This window comes from Varroa destructor, unplaced genomic scaffold (genome assembly GCF_002443255.2).
Source record: "Varroa destructor unplaced genomic scaffold, Vdes_3.0 BEIS01000002.1, whole genome shotgun sequence".
Classification (NCBI taxonomy): domain Eukaryota; kingdom Metazoa; phylum Arthropoda; class Arachnida; order Mesostigmata; family Varroidae; genus Varroa; species Varroa destructor.
The window spans coordinates 8820296-8837406 of record NW_019211455.1 but is presented as its reverse complement, the minus strand read 5'-3'; the positions used below and the strand labels follow the sequence as shown (position 1 = coordinate 8837406).

The 17111-nt window shown below is 41.4% G+C and overlaps 1 protein-coding gene across 2 annotated transcripts; it reads left to right on the top strand.

Moving 5' to 3' along the window:
- The first annotated feature begins 68 nt into the window (after positions 1–68).
- On the top strand, positions 69–6300 carry LOC111245039 (uncharacterized). Of its 2 annotated transcripts, none has more exons than XM_086980853.1 (2): positions 69–296; positions 5301–6300. In XM_086980853.1, exon 2 carries the CDS (start codon positions 5404–5406, stop codon positions 6229–6231), a length of 828 nt encoding a protein of 275 aa, XP_086836979.1. In that variant the 5' UTR covers positions 69–296; positions 5301–5403; the 3' UTR covers positions 6232–6300. The 2 variants fall into 2 exon arrangements, with proteins under 2 accessions (XP_086836979.1, XP_022648522.1); XM_022792787.2 differs by lacking the exon at positions 69–296 and adding an exon at positions 2513–2696.
- The last annotated feature ends 10811 nt before the right edge of the window (positions 6301–17111 follow it).

The following is a 17111-nucleotide window of genomic DNA, read 5'->3' as shown; positions in this document are numbered from 1 at the left end:
GCCTCGCCGCAGCACTGGTGGCAACGACTGCAAAGCGCAGGAACATTAGATGGGTGAACGTATTTTTATTTACATGCGGACCTCGCGGGGCGGTCGGAGCGAGTGAGGAGAGGGCAGACAGTGTCGCCGCTCTTGGCAGACAAATCTAAATAGGGTATTTGTATAGAAACATTGTACTGGGTTCGTTTGTAGCTAGAACATTTTTGTGTTTCTCACACTCATATGATTAGGTGATAATTATCTAGTTAGAAGTTGTTTATCATATGAGAAATGGGTAATTTGATAACGTAAGACAGGTAGGCTTTAAACTGTTTCTGAGGACTTCTTTGTGTTGTATGATGGTGAAAGGTTTTACCCAGAACTATTTAATACATTTAAATAGCACCTATGTGTTTTGCATGTTTATATTTGCGCTACATTTGTAGCTGTAAGGGGCTGGGCGCAATATGTTGTCTACGAGGGCGACGTTAACAAAAAAATTCGTTGACACATTTCGTTGAGCTGACGATTATATGTTATGTAACATTGTTTTTTTTTTTTTTTCAAAATTTAGAAAAATTAGATTAGATTATTAGACAAAATTTAGAAAAAAGCAGATGCATTTTCGGAAGGGTCACATTCAATATGTTTAAATCGTTTGACATGTAGTGTATTATCTAGCCATTAAGCAGGATTTTTGTTATAACTGTAAACTGTAAATTCGTCTACTACGACTCGTTTCCGTCCTACTGGAATAAAGATTTTTATCTAATCCTTACCTCTGATCAAGCGTAAACCAACATAGTAAGATCCACATCACAAATATCAAGACATTTAGAGTAACTATTTCAATTGCGTTTCGTACATTTACTTCGATCCGGTAGGATTATGCTATCACGACTTAGTAATATCTATAGATTAAAACTGACGACGCTCGAATCGGGTTTCTTCTAATAAAAAAAAAAAGGTGATAACAGAGGACCGAGCAGTAGGCATCGCCATAGGCGCAACACAATATGTTGGTATTTGTGGCTTAGAAACTAACTCATCCGCGGATAGAATTGATCTCAATCACCCTCTACATTTGTTCGTTGAATAACCATATATAGGATAGGGCTGTATGGATGAAAATTTATTTAATCCTATCGTCGAAAACAACAGAAACAAAACCCGTGGATTCATAAAATACTCTTCTATTGTGTAGATTAAATCGGCTTATTGCACTTTGTTGGTAGTCGAGAAAATATCAGTAAAAGGCATCTCGTTGGCCTGTGAAGTCTCATAAAGTAGGGTTAGAAAGGCCAACAATAAAACCATATGGGCCACTAATTGTTTTATGTGAAGAAATCAATAAGTAAAAAAGAAAGATTTTTTTAGAAAAGGCCCTGATTACAACTAGAAGAGACGATGCTTTGTAATAATTTACTGCTACGTAAGACAGGTCAAAAGTTAGAATTCGTTTAGCATAAATCTGCATAGCGTTTTGCTATCCAGCATAAGGCCAGATTTTGTTGGGCCTACGTTGCGGTACATCGATAAGCTGCATTTTGTTTTCGATAAGTGAAAAAAAGCGGCAGTAATGTGTACATTGTCCTTCAAAGCTGGATTATGCTAGGACCTATATAATTATAGTGATTTTTGGGATAAATGATGATCGTCATCGTCCGCAGCGAGATACATATATTGCCAATGCTGTTTTGAACTGATATGTAAAATATGTCGCCAAAGTCTCTCTCAAAATCCACCATATGTGAGACATCATTGGCAACAGCAACATGTGGTACTGTATATATATATATATATATATATATATATATATATATATATATATATATATATATATATACGTATATTTACCAAATTAATACGACGTACTTTGATACTATGTGGTTCGAACTATTTCGAACTAGGCGAAACTGAAGGAGAAAAACAAACTGATTATTTTGTTTCTCTATCGTTCAATAGAGGCTCTTGACACGGAGAAAAAATATTTGATTGTCTCGCTCCGACCCGTGTTCCATATAGTGGCACCTTTTCATATATATGTATATATATATATATACACATGTATTTACGGCAGCAGCCATTGAGGGCGTAATAGAAGCGTGTAGTATTTTAGAATTGTCTATGAATTTCAATGATTTTTCTGGGCCTCTTCCGTATTCCCTACAGTATTGTGCCAATTTCCAAATATCTCTAACATAAAATGTTTTACTTTACCAACATGTGCATGGTTAGTCGCCTCGTAGTCGCCTTTCGGGAGCACATTGATTCGGGTTAAATTTCACGTTTGACAATCGTGCAACAAGGATCTGACACCCCTTTGCCGTTCTATATCGCCAAACAAAAAAAAAAAAAAAGTAAGGAAGCTACAATAGACAGCGCAATTTTATGCAGTTCTGAGAGTATTCGTTTGTCGGTGTCAGATTCATCGATGACTTTCTTATTGTTTAAGCACGATGAATAGAAGTCTTATACATTCTCCAAAGTGGGTATGGCTGAATACGTAGAGGCGCGCTCCGTTTGCGAGCATGAACTGGAGAGGGCTGTAACATCTTGAAAAAGTTCGAACTAAGAGAGATAACAGTTTCTACATTGAAAGTGTTGGCTCCTGTTGACGTTGATGGGCTCGTCTCCAATAGGATGGCGGCATGATAAACAAATTAACAGCTCGTGCAAAACCAGTGGAAGTTGGCTGAAACTTATTGCACCGTCATGTAAGTTCTCAGGACAGTGTTCTGCCGCACACGCGTAACACTGGCATGATGCTAAATGGTGATATCAAATCACCATTGTCTACCTCTGCGAACGAAATATATGGCTCAAACAATAAGACAATTTGCCTATACGGATTTTAACACGTTCAATATGGGTTCAAATACTAATCACAAGCATAAGTAACCAAAAATGTTACCGAGCGAGGGATCGTTTATTACTCCCTGCACATATACGTAGAGGCAAACTACAGTTATATATAATTCCAGGTTTTCTCCATTCAGAAATACAGAAGTGTATCAGTGCAATGAGATTCACTCTAATGCTAACCGCCTAAATCATTTCAATGGGTAAAACGTTCGACCGTCTTCAAGTCAGTGATTGCTCGTCCTCTTAAAGTTGAATAATGATAAATACGTATGCCGTTAGTAGCCTGCCACAATGTCTATATGCCAAAAAATACCTACCTATCTGCATAGTTTCTGTGGTGAAGAGTAAAATGCCTAGATATTGAAGAGCGGTACACCACCTACGCCACTTGTGTTTACCTGTTATTCATCCTAGCCTGCCATCTGTTCGTTATGGTTGTGCGTTATTTATTTCGATTGCTTTTAACTTCGGAACGATATGAGGTTCAGCCGAAGGTTGAGAAAAACATGATTCAGTCTCTGACAACAGTCTCTCAAACAACAGATGAACCGCACTATCTAGCACTAGATTTCTCTATTTGCCTTCATTAAATCTGTTCTTGTTAATTTTTAGCTAATTAAAATCAGTTACTATGTTATGGTTACGCAGGAGAGCTCTGGTACGGTTCATATTTTAGAAATTCGATTAACGGGATCGATGATAAACGGGATGATAACGGGAAATCAAATGCTACCCGTAAGTGCTATTGTGGTATTTTTTTGCGTTACGGTTCAATAACTTCATATAGAAAATGACAGGTAAATTAGGCTTAGTTATGCCACTACCTTCGTCTATACAAAAAAAATGTTGCTATTCTGGCAGAAAATCCAAATTCACTCGAAGATTTAGTTTAGAATAGCGGCAAAAATTTAGCACGTGATCGTCTTTTTTTCGTTTTCTTTTTTAACCATTGTGTTGTTATGCGAAATGAAGAAAAAAAAAATGAAGGCCCGAGTTCACGTTTGTATATGCAGTGTGCACCGCTCATGTCGCCACGACGGCACGAAAAGCAATGAAAATACGAGTTTGTATATACAGAAAATAAGGAGTGGACGCGATTGCCTCTGAATTATTACGATTATCAAGATTACACCAGGCTTTTCAGCGTACTGATCGGTGACCTTTTGCTAAGAATCCGTACATCAATTAGTTCCTCTGTTTATGATCAGTTGAACAATGTTCTATTGCATCGCAAGGCAGATCTAGATATTTGCTGGACTAATGTGGAAATGAAGTAGGATACAAAATCTCGATGGCTGAAACTGCACTTGTTTGTGCAGAGAGATGCTGGGTTGGGCGTGTCTGGTCAGTGTCGACCGGCAAAATAGTTTCGGTTCCGTTTCGGATCGTGACACTTGCACAAATTTTAAGAATCGAGTTTCAAGCAAGGTCTGCGTTTATCCAATACAATTGCACATATTGCGCCATGCATCGAACCCTTCGCAAGCCGCTTCGTTGCCGTTTACGGTCCGTGGACAGATACGATTGACAGTCTTGGATGTCGCATACCGCCATGAACATCTCCGCAGCGCCTGTCAACAAATAATTGTCTGGCCACCCGTTCAAATATTATTGGATACAACTTCTAAATGTATGTCACTTTAGTCGTTTCTGTATTGTTTTCTTTCTCCGTTAAGCCTGCATATGTTTTCATCTCGCCTGCTTGAAGCAATCACTATGGTGTCATAGATTTAGTGGACATGGCCATTCGTTTCTGCGACTGCGAATCTTTTTACGATGCATCTGCGAATACTTTTAGGCGCCACCCCTATCATCCAAATATCCGTCATTTCATTGAATTGACGACCTCATGCCTCGACAATAGTAACACCTAAAAATAATAGAATTATCATACTGATACAACTCAGCCGAAACATCTGTTAAAGATTAGCTCTGGCCGTTTAGCGGCAACCGTCCGACGTTGCAAGACCCCACTAAATAAGAACAGTCCCTCTCACACCGAAGTTACTGGAAGAACGATGGCTGTGGTCAAGATCACGGCTGTGCTTTAAGATGTACTATCATTTTAATCGGCTTTTATTATATAAAGTAGCAGCAAAAATTGTAACCAGTCTATCCAAAGAGATACTTTTTTTGGGCCTTTTTTTCTTATGAGAGAAATTTTCGTTCGTGCGTAAGGGTAGATTTAGATTTTGATCCGTTTCATTCAGTCTTTCTGTTGACGAGAAGGTAATTGTCGGACTATTGAGGACCGGAGAAGTGAGTGATGAATCAACCTGCGTGTATGCGAGTTTGCCGATAGTAATTGAATACCGTAACACATAAAGATCATTTCGAAAATACACTGAGAAGTGACAAATGGCTGGCAAGCTGGGTTGCATTAAACGTATTTTTAGGACATGCAGTTTTGGTAAAATAATAAAACGGCAACTCATCTGCATCGTCACATGTTTCAGGGCTCGCCGGAAGCTGCCTGTTGCGCCGATAATCTTGTCTCGATTCAATTCTCGTTTCTGGCGATCGAGATCTACTACTTTGAGCAACAACTACTCTCATACAATGAGAACGAGGTGCACAAAAGAAGCTAGCAGTTTAGCATCTAAATTAGATGAGTATATTAAAAATGTCCTTCAATTGCCTCAAGAAGAACCTTTAGACACAGAAGAAATCAGTTTTGCTACAAATGAGACGCACGAATCATGTGTTTCGTCTTCCACAAACGGACGGAAAGATTATTTTCCATTAGAAATCGGAAACATGAGGAATCCGAAGAACGGTCGAAGAGGACGTGCTTGGTGTCCACCTCCAAACGAGAGTTGCCTTGGAAAACGCGAAGCGACGACACCCCAAACAAATAGCAGGTCCCCCCAAGGGTCTGAACAAATGAACTCTCGATTACTGGAGATACACGGATTTTTTGCTTCAACGCCCGCAGACGATTCGCTCGGCTCGATCAATGCGCAAACGTCTGTCGTTAATAAAGAGGCTGGAAAAGTTTATTTCTTGGTAACGTCGCCACAGTGTGAACTACAATCAGTTTCTACACAAAAGCAGCCACAGGAAAGTAGTTCAGGCATGATGGTAGATTATAAAGTAACAGCTGTTTTAGAACTTGACGCTTCTTCATTCGTAGCGAATCCTCAGGTACAAGGTGCCAGTGAACTTGGTATAAGCGACTTGGATGACCCGGGCATATTGTCTGGATATCACCCGATCCAAGAAGGTTGCCTAACCTTGCACGATTATAGCGACGCTAATCAAGCATTTACCGAGTTTCAAACGGACAGCTCTGTGTACTTCGGTCAACAACACCAAGAGGCCATGGGTGAAGACCCCAGAGGAACACAGCTATTGTATGATGGTGACTCATTGCTAGATCACAGCTAGATTTATTTATGACCATCTGTGCTCTTTCGATCTGGTTATGCCATTGGAATAAACTCGTGATAGTGGTAATTATAGGGCTGATTTTACTGTTATTATATGTAAGTTTAAAACAATAGTATAATCAAAACGCCACGTTTGGATTATAGCTCGTCACATAATAAATATATCACAGCAGTTAGGTGAGCGAACAACTGAGTCTGCCATTGACTAGAAGTACGCTTTTACCGTATAGACGGGCGCACGTAAAACTGACAATAAATACGTGCAGGGCTTTCTAAGTAATCCAAATAAAGTAATTTACTTAGACTGATTATAGCGTGCAATATCATTTTTAAATTAATAACGTCACTATACAACATAGGATTAGTTACTAGGTCTGGGTGTTGTCGTGATGAAGTAGTAACATTTGTAAATAGTCTTTTTCTTATACAAATCGATTTTTCGTCGAGTTCAGATATCATTAAGTAAACTTGCTTAATATAGTCTGCTGGTAAGTAAATATTATCCAATTTGTCACATCCGTCTCACGGCCATCTATAAATAGTAGCGGGCCTGTGAGTTTCGTACTCGATTTCTTGAAGTGTTGCTATTCATTTTAAATTATCCCGCTTGATTCGTTTCGATCGTTGAAAAGCGTTTTATTTAAATACTCGCTGCTACATATGGATAATAATTTTTATCTATTATTTCAGTAAATCTTAAAATCGGGGCGCTCTGTGTTGTGAGATGAAACACCTATAGAACGCTGACGAATCCCACAAAACGGAAATATTTTTACCATCTTAATACCTGGTACAACCGTAGCCGAAAGGTGTCTATGTAAACCTATAGTGAAGGAACGCTTCAAAAAATTAAGTGCGCAGGGGCCCCGATAAACCATAGAAGGGATATAAGTTACATAAATAATATGTTTTTTTCTTGTTGCAGTTGAAAAGGTGCATTTTTTAATTAAAAAAAGTGATTATCAAGATTTTTACGCATGTGTAGATATTTTGACGTAAACAGAAAAATGCGTTGCTGCCAACAGTTTCTTCTGCGCTTGAAACGTGTCGCGGCATTTGACAATATTCTTTGGCTACGTGAATTTTACCAAATATACATATGTCTCGGTAATTTTTCGTGGAATTGTATTGTATGTATCGGTATATGTATTGATATGTAGGATGCATATGAGAGCATTTGAATTCAGACGTCTTCTGCGTACGGTCAAAGTAAATTCACCATGGAGCGACTGCAGAACAACGTTTTTTCGTGAGGGTCTTCCACAAGTTAACGAAACAAGCTGTTTTATTGCCCGGCTTCTCCCCTGCCTACACCTCCCTCCCGCCTCTCCACGAAGGCTTCTTTATGGAATAATTCTTTGCCCCATGGCAAAGAAAATACCCCAAAAAAGCTCGAGCAAAAACTCGTCTGCGTTTCACTCCCCCCGCTCAGATGCGTCGGGGTGCCTATTACAGTTCTGCAGATCGGAGATAGCGCTTAGCCGGCCTTACGCATTTTCACCTAAGAGGCTTATATCGAAGGCCACCCTCGAACGCGGCAAAACGTTTCACAGTTATTGAATATCGCGCATGGTCCATACTGCCGCTTACCACTGGTAGCAGATTTACCATGTGTAACGAAGACAATAATCGAGACATGGCGCTATTGTCTTAAGGCGTGTCCTTTCGACAATTTTATTTTTATGTTCATTTATTTAGAGAACTAGCAACTTGTCAAGCGGAAATCGATTACTACAATTTTACTTTAGTGAAAACTAATAGGTATACAGCAAGAAGCCGGTGGCTGTAATAAGTTACAAATGAAAAAAGATATGCTTTTTAGCTTACTTAGTTTGCGAAACAGCTTGACGTGAAAACTTTATAAGGTATTAGACGTTTCTAGGGAGATTATCGCATCAATTACTAATTGCATTTAGTCAGTAATAAACAAGTTTTAATCCAGTTTACGTTATCTATCCGATACTGGGTTTTTTTAAGTTATTATAATTTAAGTAACATTGGGATGTCTTTTTTAGGCCTTCACGGCATAAATTCGGCGAATTTCATGGTTGGTCCGTTATCCCTTAGAATCTTGTCCTATCGCCACAGAACGGATACAACATAAGCTAATCAAAACGCGCCGATGTGTAGTATCTATAGTGGTAAAGTTGTTTGCGATAATCCTTATGTTCCCGTAAGTGGATACGACGACAGTTTTGGTTCTTATTTTTATCCTGTTTAGGCAGACTGGCTCGGCAGACGGCAACGACGCCCCACGCATTGTTGACAGCCGCCCCACTAGGCGATCTGATAGAGCAATCTATGAAGTCATCACTTCTTGTGCCAAGTATTTCTACCAGTCTCTAGTTAGCTCCCTCAGGTAGCTTTGGGCACGTCGCGCTTAGAACACAAGCTGTCAAATACTTGTATTAGCGTGGGCTTCCGCACGCTTCCGGAGCTCGACCTGCTTCACCACTGCCGCAGAGATCTGTCGAAACCTATGTATACCCGCTCAAAAAGCTGAAGGGGTATTAAAAGCATTTTTCCTGTCGTTACGTGATTGTATCGTAATGACCCGCACGTTCGGTTCCTCTCGACTCCCAAAAGTGCCGCCCAGTATTTATTGATCAATATCGCCTTAGAGATATACACAGCGAACGGTTCTGTAAATATGACTGCTCATGTTCACCTTAAAACAAACTATAGGTTAAAGCAGATTTGTTTGTTGCTTAAATGTATCGAAACGAGTCGATTAGAAAATTAGGACCGAAACAGGACGTCGGTAATGAGCCTTTTGTTCGTTTAGGATCAAACAATTTCACAGTTTCTTCGTGATTTCCGAAATAAAATCCATTTTCGTATTAAAAATTATACGGATAGTGTTCCAGTCTGTCTCTAAATGAAGCGAACCAAATCAAGGTATCCAGCTAGAGATGGCTGAATAAGCCAGATTCTTAATTACTCGTAGTGTATTTAGGTAACCGTCGACCGATGCTGTATAGAGGTGTCTACACCTGCTAGTATGTTACGCTATATATTACGCTTGAACGAGGTTCCTAAAACTTGCCACAGACAAAAGGAAAAATATCTTCTTGCGGTCAGTCGGTCTAACCACTTTGATGCCTGGCTTTTTTAGTCTTATTGTACAATATGATTGCCCATCGGCGGAAGGGATGAAACGACAGAAGGGGCTTTGGTCAGGAAGAAGCCGCATCTATTCGCGGTTTGGCCAAGAGCTACTTGGTCTTCCAATTACTAATTGCGGGATCAGCACCTGTCGTGTCTTCTTACTTTTCCGCTGTAAAGGGTAGACATCCGTAGGGTTCGATGCGGCTGGCGTCGCCGCCTTGGCCAAGAGCGTCCTGTGCCGGTGACAGATTTCCTTTCCTTTGTTTGTGCACCTAGGTAGGGCGGAACAGAACGATATCGGGATAGAGCGAACGAAAAGCATTACAACTGACGGAGGTAACAGCAGGGGGTCTGCTCTATTTCCACCTATACCGAAGTCCCCTATGACGATAGTTGCCCTGTTAGGTATCCGGCTATCAAGCGGCGCCCTAACGAACCACCTGTGCACCTCATGGAGTTCATATATTTTTGCTGTGCACAAGACAGGTTTGCAGCAGTCAGGCCTTGGATATAGATGGGAAAAGGCCTTTCGTTTATATAATATGTATGATATGTAGGAACAGATACGGTTTGACCGTCTCTTGTTTGCAGCACAATTCATCCCAGCAAGGGCTTTCCTTATAATATATCGTATAGTATGATTATGTTATACGCATGATTTATAGGCGTGACTTAGGTATGTATCTACCAAGAAATCAAAGCAGCCTATATTGCTCAGGCAGAGTCCGTGCTCGAAATCCAAACGTATCCTGTGTATGGCAGTGTCGATGGTTAATGTGTATGGATCACATTTTGCTGGACATCTCTAGGCACATTTCTAGCCTAGTCCGTACTGTAGGTACAAGTACATTTCGATTAAATGCAAGAGCTTCAGATATCTAAGGCATTCTCTAACTGTGGAGGCAACAAAGTGTATGTACATCTCAAACTTCGTCATTACAGGTTTCATGGTGATAATTAGCCCGTTCTAATTTACATGACACGCCTGGATCGTGGAAGATAGACTTGATTATCGGGCTTTGTAACTTCTTAGTTGTTGTATATCTCAACTCGGTCTGGCACAAGCCTGATTTTTATTGTCATTAGCCAACTGACTCAGCACTGCGTGATGGTCACGCTTCCGCCTTCCACCCTCTTCTTATGTGCCCATGTCTAGGAATAAAAGATGCAGAAAAAAGTCATCTTTCTAATGTTGCTTGAGAATAGGGGCAGACACTAAGCCATTCGGACAATAAAACACTGCAACGGTGTTATCGCACCTTAACAGTGCTACCACGAAAGCACGATGGCAGGAAGAGGAGTCGAATTTTGCTGGGCAATCGTCACCCGATATTATTACCAACTGCGTCAGTCGGTATGGCGGCAGCTTTTTTGGCACTTGTTGTTTACACTTCTTCGACCATTCTAGATGTGTTCGTTACATAGAGGCGTGCAAAGCTTTGTAGGCCACAAGGGGCGATTGGCGCTCCAGCGTGTGGTTCGGCACTGGACGTCGGCACAAGCTACACACTTCGTCTCCATTACAACTACTTAATCAAAGAAAGGAGAGGCGAGGTAGGCTCTTCCCTTCAGCGGTCAGCACCTCCTCGGGTTCCTGCATTCTGAGCGCATTCTTGGCGGCGTACCGGCCTATCTTCAGCGCTTTCGTTCTAGAGGGAAACAGGGACACCAGTAAAAGCGAGAGACCCGCGATCCTGAAGAGCGTTGGGCTTGCTGGCCTAGCCTATCAAACAGACACAACTAACAAGCAAGACAGGTGGTGAGCCTTAGGTTTCTCACGTTCGAAACCAATGTGGATCGGCTTGAAAAGGACGTGGGCAACGATGCAACGAAGAAGGAGGACAATTAAGCTACCGATCCTGGCCGTAGGTCCTGGTGGTTTCTTAGTTGCTACAATAAAACTCGGCAGTAGGCCACGAACACGAAGGGACCAAAAGTAGGAGGCACCGACTAAGCGGCCAACGAAGTCGCTCATTGAGAGAGTGAAAGAGATAGTAATCGGGTACAATGAAGCCCGAAGAAATAATCTTACAAGCTTAGACTTTGGTACCTCCCTAGCATTGCGCTGCCTCGCCAGCAGTAAAGGAGAAAGCTAGCAGAGGTGCTAGCGTCGTCGCATAATAATGCTGGTAAGATGGCGGGGCAATCGGCAGGTGAACGACGAACGTGTAACAATACTACGGAGTTCTATTTCTGCCGGAAGAACTGCGAGAGATGATACTGTAGCCCCGGTACGAGGGGTATCCTATATCTTGTGTCTTTCACACTGGTGTGCGAGTCTAGGAGGATGAAACTGCCGGTTTGCAGGGAAGTGAGCGGAAGTTGAACACAGTTAGGAGCTTTTGTCATGTAAAGTCGATCAGAGGAAAGCGTTGGACGGGGGCAGAATTGATAGATAAGCGAATGTTCGTACCATGTCAATGACGATGCTGAGGAGGCAAAACGTGGCTAGACACTGGACCAAAGACGAAATGGTGGAGTATTGACAGAGTAAGCAGGAAGGGGGAGTGGTTGCATGATGAATTGGTTTCTTAAACTGGCGATGCAGAGTCCGCTTATGAAGTTCCAACGAGCGTCAGTAAATTCCATTAAAGTGAAGCTAACAATGAGTCTTCTCGGGCTTGTCCATGATCGAGATAGATGACGAATATCAGGCAGATATAATGTTAACGAGATGCAATTCTCACGTTAAGTCCATTTTTTGAAGGCACCCAATTCTGTTAGGTTTGTAAATTTTAATGAGAAATACAACACAGTCCAGCTTACCGAATTAATGTTGAAAAGCTATTTTCCCAACACCAGGGTTACCTTCTCTCACATATCTGTCCGCCGGGTCCGTCATTTCTTCAGCTTGCTAACCAATATAACCAAAACTTTATACAAATATCACCCTAAACAGAAGGACAAAGTATTGCAGTAAACAGATATGAATTGTTGACCAGGAAAACAGCTTGCACGGGTATAGGTGTCTGATTTGTTTCACTGATATTTCCAGGAATCTATAAAACCACTAGAAATTGGTTTAGGTAAAATGAGGTGGTAAATAGACCGCGCTCACCACTATTATATTAAACGCATGCTAAAAAATTACCCATAAAACATCATAGACCTAGACATAACCCTTTTACACCTGAAAGCGTTCAAAAACGTCTATTTGTATCGAAGTTTCTTTGTTAGTTTTGGAAACAAACAATTGGACCGATCAGCCCACAAGAGTTCGTCGGAACCAAACTAAGTGTCATTAGGTTAGTATTCTGTTGATTGGTTTGCCGAAAGGCCACTCGTGCATCATTTGCGTTAGCAGTATCATACCAATCGAAAACTATTCGTTCAAAGAAGCGAGTGCTCGATCGGTAATCCTCCAAATTTGCAACTTTGTGTTGTAACACCTCTGGTTAATATTGAAGTGCGTTGTTCTGCTTGGGTTTATAGTTGTTTTACCTTTTCTTTTTTTGTTTTTGCACAGGTGAGTGGCTTGACTTAATGAACCTTTTTAGGACCAGACACGACATTAAGATCTGCGCATCTGTTTTGTGTTTGTAAATAGAGAGTTACGAAGAGTACGTGTGGTTATCAAAACATATTGTTCCAATCGCCGAAGGTGGCCTATAGGTGGTGGTTATGAAGGTGGTCTGTAGGGACCGTTCTGCTTATATTGTACGTCCTTTGTTTCTCTTCTAACAGCCTTTGTATAACGAGATTAGAGCCGGTGTGATTGTAGTAGTGCTCCTTTAATTAGCCTGATTTACATATAGCTAGCCCCACGTACTTTTCGAGCTGTGGTAGAATCGAATTTTGTCAGTTCAGTAATCAGCAACGGATAAGTGGCTGGCATTAGTGATGATGTCAAAGTTCAGTAGCGTTAAACCTAATAAATAGTTTCCTTTTAGCGTGAAGCCTAGCCTTCGCAGATTTTCTGCTTGGAAGATGAAGCTTTTGTCCGGCCAAGTCGATCGTTATCGTTCGAATTGGCATTGAGACGGATATGGCAGCTTGCTTATGGCTATGATATGACATATGCGTCTCTCGATTCGTGTGAACGTATGTGCGGTTATGCTAAACGCTCGACCAAAATGTATACTCCTTTGTCTTCTAGAAAGCTTTTCCCGTATAGTTTAGAAGCAAGCTATCCCAAATAGAGTTGACTATTACAAAAGCTGCTGAGGTGTCCGCCGGGTATTCTGCACAGCAGATGAGTACGTCTGCACGCGTTGAGCTCGGGATTTATCTTGACACTGTTCTATGATACGTGGGCGTCGGAGGTCGTGGTAGTAGTTTTTCTTGACTAGCTGCCTCAGCAACTATGGGCTCGTTAGTGGGCTGTCGTTACCTTCATTACCCCGAGGCGGTAGGCTGCATTATGGCCACTCGCAGGCCACCACAATTTGTCCATTGGTAGTGGCCCTACTCGATCTCTGTAATGATCTCTATCGCCAGCGTTCCGCAGTAATGAGCAATATGTGCTGAGGTAATTGCATCACACTACATTATTACTATGAAGTAAAATACCAGTTAGTCCCTAATGAATGAGTGTGTACCCTAGGCCGTCTATTCTACCAGGGGCCGCGTCTTCATATAGAGATCGGGTGTAAATTGCGAGATAAATAATATGCACTGCAGCTGTTAGCTAACGCTATGGAACGTTTTTCAGATGAAGTTTATAGAATTTGCAGCTAGAAACGACATATAAATCTGATGAATTTCGGTATAGTAACATGTGTTGAGAGGAATGATTTCCCAAGTGGAAGGTAGTGATTCAAAATGATGAAATCGTGTTTGCTTTATCTGAATGTAACTTTGTTGTGTTGCGGGTGACCATTAAGCCATAATTTTTAAGTATATAGACGTAGTATTAATAAAGATATGACAGCTAAATGGACAATATCATACTATAAGGGAAACGGACGCTGTTTTTTTTTGTTGGCAGAAAGTGAACTCGGTAATCCATTGACCATACAAGAGATATGTAAGTGGCATTGAAATTACTAGCATTAGCAATATATGATCAATAAGGTAGCAGTAGAGAGCTGCCACAACTTCGACGTCTACCGCTTATGCCAACAGTAGGCGAGTAAAAACACCAGCTTTTTCTGAAAGTTCGACCGCCGCCATACTCTTTAGCCCCTCTGGGGCAGACGGTGGCCTTTTCATACAACCTCTTTTTCTGTTTAACAGGAAATTAGCGTCCGCCAACTCAAGCGCGAACGAGCCCTTGCAGGCTGTCAATCACCGCGTAGCAAAAAGACGGAGCGGCAAAGACAACGTTTTTGTATACATTTTTTTGTACAGGTATATATGTACGTTTGCATACATATTTCCATTTAAATTGGAACTCTCAAATAGGAATTTTCCCGGTGGCAGTAGGGATAGTCTCTGAAAAGCCAGCATTAATTATTTTGTTAAAAATTTTGTTAGAGTCTATGCTACATGTATACCTGAGTAGTTCGTTCATGAAGTAAGGTTGTAGGCGCGTAGTGATGTTTTAGATATTGCCGTAAATTAAATGATCGTCTGCACATACAATACGATGGCAATACATTGACCGGCTACTATATAAAATTGCTTAGTTTATATTATGGCATTACAGTCGATGGGAGAAATTATTTTATCAAAACTAAAGCAGAACAATCCAGCCATTACCCACGATGTTGGTTTTATATTGACCTAAATTCTACTTCTCACGCTTTTAATGATTCACTGTATTTACGACATATGTAGCATAATTTTCAGCTGCAACATCTCATGATAACTTTGTACCCTAACGTCATAGCGTATGTAAGATTCTAAATGTGAACCCATTTTGACTAAGCTTGGCTTTTCATATGAAAAATTAATGGTAGATTCCATTAGTTGGTTGTCCTAGAAGTACTAGAAAATCTGAGCTGCATTTTAGATTGGGTTGGAATATTTCACGCTAGTAATTTCTGCAATATCACCATATATCGTCCTACTTGTGGAGTGCCTGTGTTTTGAATTGTTACAACGATATTGTCTCAGATTATCAAAGGCCTCAGGGAAGTAAAAGTCGTTTTGCGCCTGAAGCCTTACCCTAGTCCATGCTTACTCTTTCCTATTGGCTGATTTCCGTTTTGGTTACGAGGAATTAGAGGTATTAAATGGAAATACAGATACCTTAAAATCGATAAAAGCTACACTTTCTTTTCGGTCACTTACATCTTTTCAGTCGGTCTAGGATTATGCCGGGTTGGAAAAAAGAACAAACAACACGATTCTTTCTAGGATCAAACGATAGCCTTTTTTTCTCTGGAGGTAATCCTAACTCAGCATGCTCATGCACTGTATCTGTGGTGGGCCTTGCCTAGGCCATAGACATATTCTGGTAGCCACAGTACGTAAACTAACCTCAAATAACTTGCGCCTGCTGTAAACAACACATAAACTAGGACATGCATAGTTCACAGGACACCTGCGCGGTGCCTTGTGGAAGTTTAATTAAACTCCAAAAACGTACCAGTAGTACAAGTTCATAGACATAGTCTATAATTTGACGTAGTGTGCTTCATTAACTACAACTAGACATTTATAGGGTTTCTCTAGGGATTAAGTCGGCCATCTTCGGCCGTGATTTCACGATCCGGCTGTGCATCATCGCCGTACACTCTCAAAGATAACACGTTCAATTTAAATCAGATTGATTTCAATCAACCTTTCAAGCCCCAAAGCTAAATTATATATAGAGTTATCTACTGTATACATTGTGCTAGGGGCGATACCGGCGATTGACGCGATCGCATTTATGTATAGATTCGCTGCTATTTGTAGGCTGCACCACGTTCAGTTTCGCTTGCTTTTCTGTCTCTCGTGATTTTTGTTTCACGCATTTGCGTACGAGCAGCCAGCGAGTTCAGTGTTTGGGTTGGCGTTTGTGCGCCGGAGGACGTAAATGACCGTTTTTTCATAGAAGTTCTATGGTGTCTCTCCCTTTGTCCGAGAGCGCTGCTTTTAGATCTCTAAATCAGTTCGCTCTTTGCCATAAACACAAGACACTCAATTTATCCGCGTTTTGGGACACTACTTTAAAGCCCAACTTGAACGCTAGCCCTGTGCTGCCTTAGCATGCTGTCGGTTATATGGACGCTGCAGCATTGCGTCCTCTAGTACTTCCCCGTTCCCTTTCAATCTCTCTTCGACACGCATCCCTAGCCAGTAAACACCTTAGTAGACGAAAATCTCCAGGGGTAAACTGCGTTCTTTCTACGAGATCGCCATGATCGCTCTGGATCCGCTCGTCGAGCCTGCATCGGTAGTGCATTGGCGATGTCGGAGCGATTAGCAGCTGCAGTCAGGGGTGGCCGGAATGGCCGTGTCCGGCTGCTATCAAGTTCATATCGTAATAGAAAACTTGCATCCGCACCAACCGCCCCTCGGGCGAAAATTTTATTCCCTACCGTAACACGAACCGTAGCATAAAAGCATTAGCAGAATAGGCGGGTCCTGCAAAACAATTTATAGTCAAAAAGGCGGAGATCGTAGTCGGAGGCCGTCGCTTCACCCGTAGCCGGCAGTTTCTCGATATGGGAAGCACTACAGCATACACTACTGGTTAGCCGTCCTCGATTCCGTGTGTTAACTCAACGAAGCTAGATGAGACCGGCTGGGGTCAAGTGGTTAGGCGAAATTGGGAAGGAAAAATGGGGGTAAACAGGCTGATGGGTGTCTAGGCCAGTTAAAAAATTAGACGCTTATCGATTAACGGAATTGTTATTTACTTATATCAAGCTCAAAGGCCTAAAGCCTGAAGTTATGATG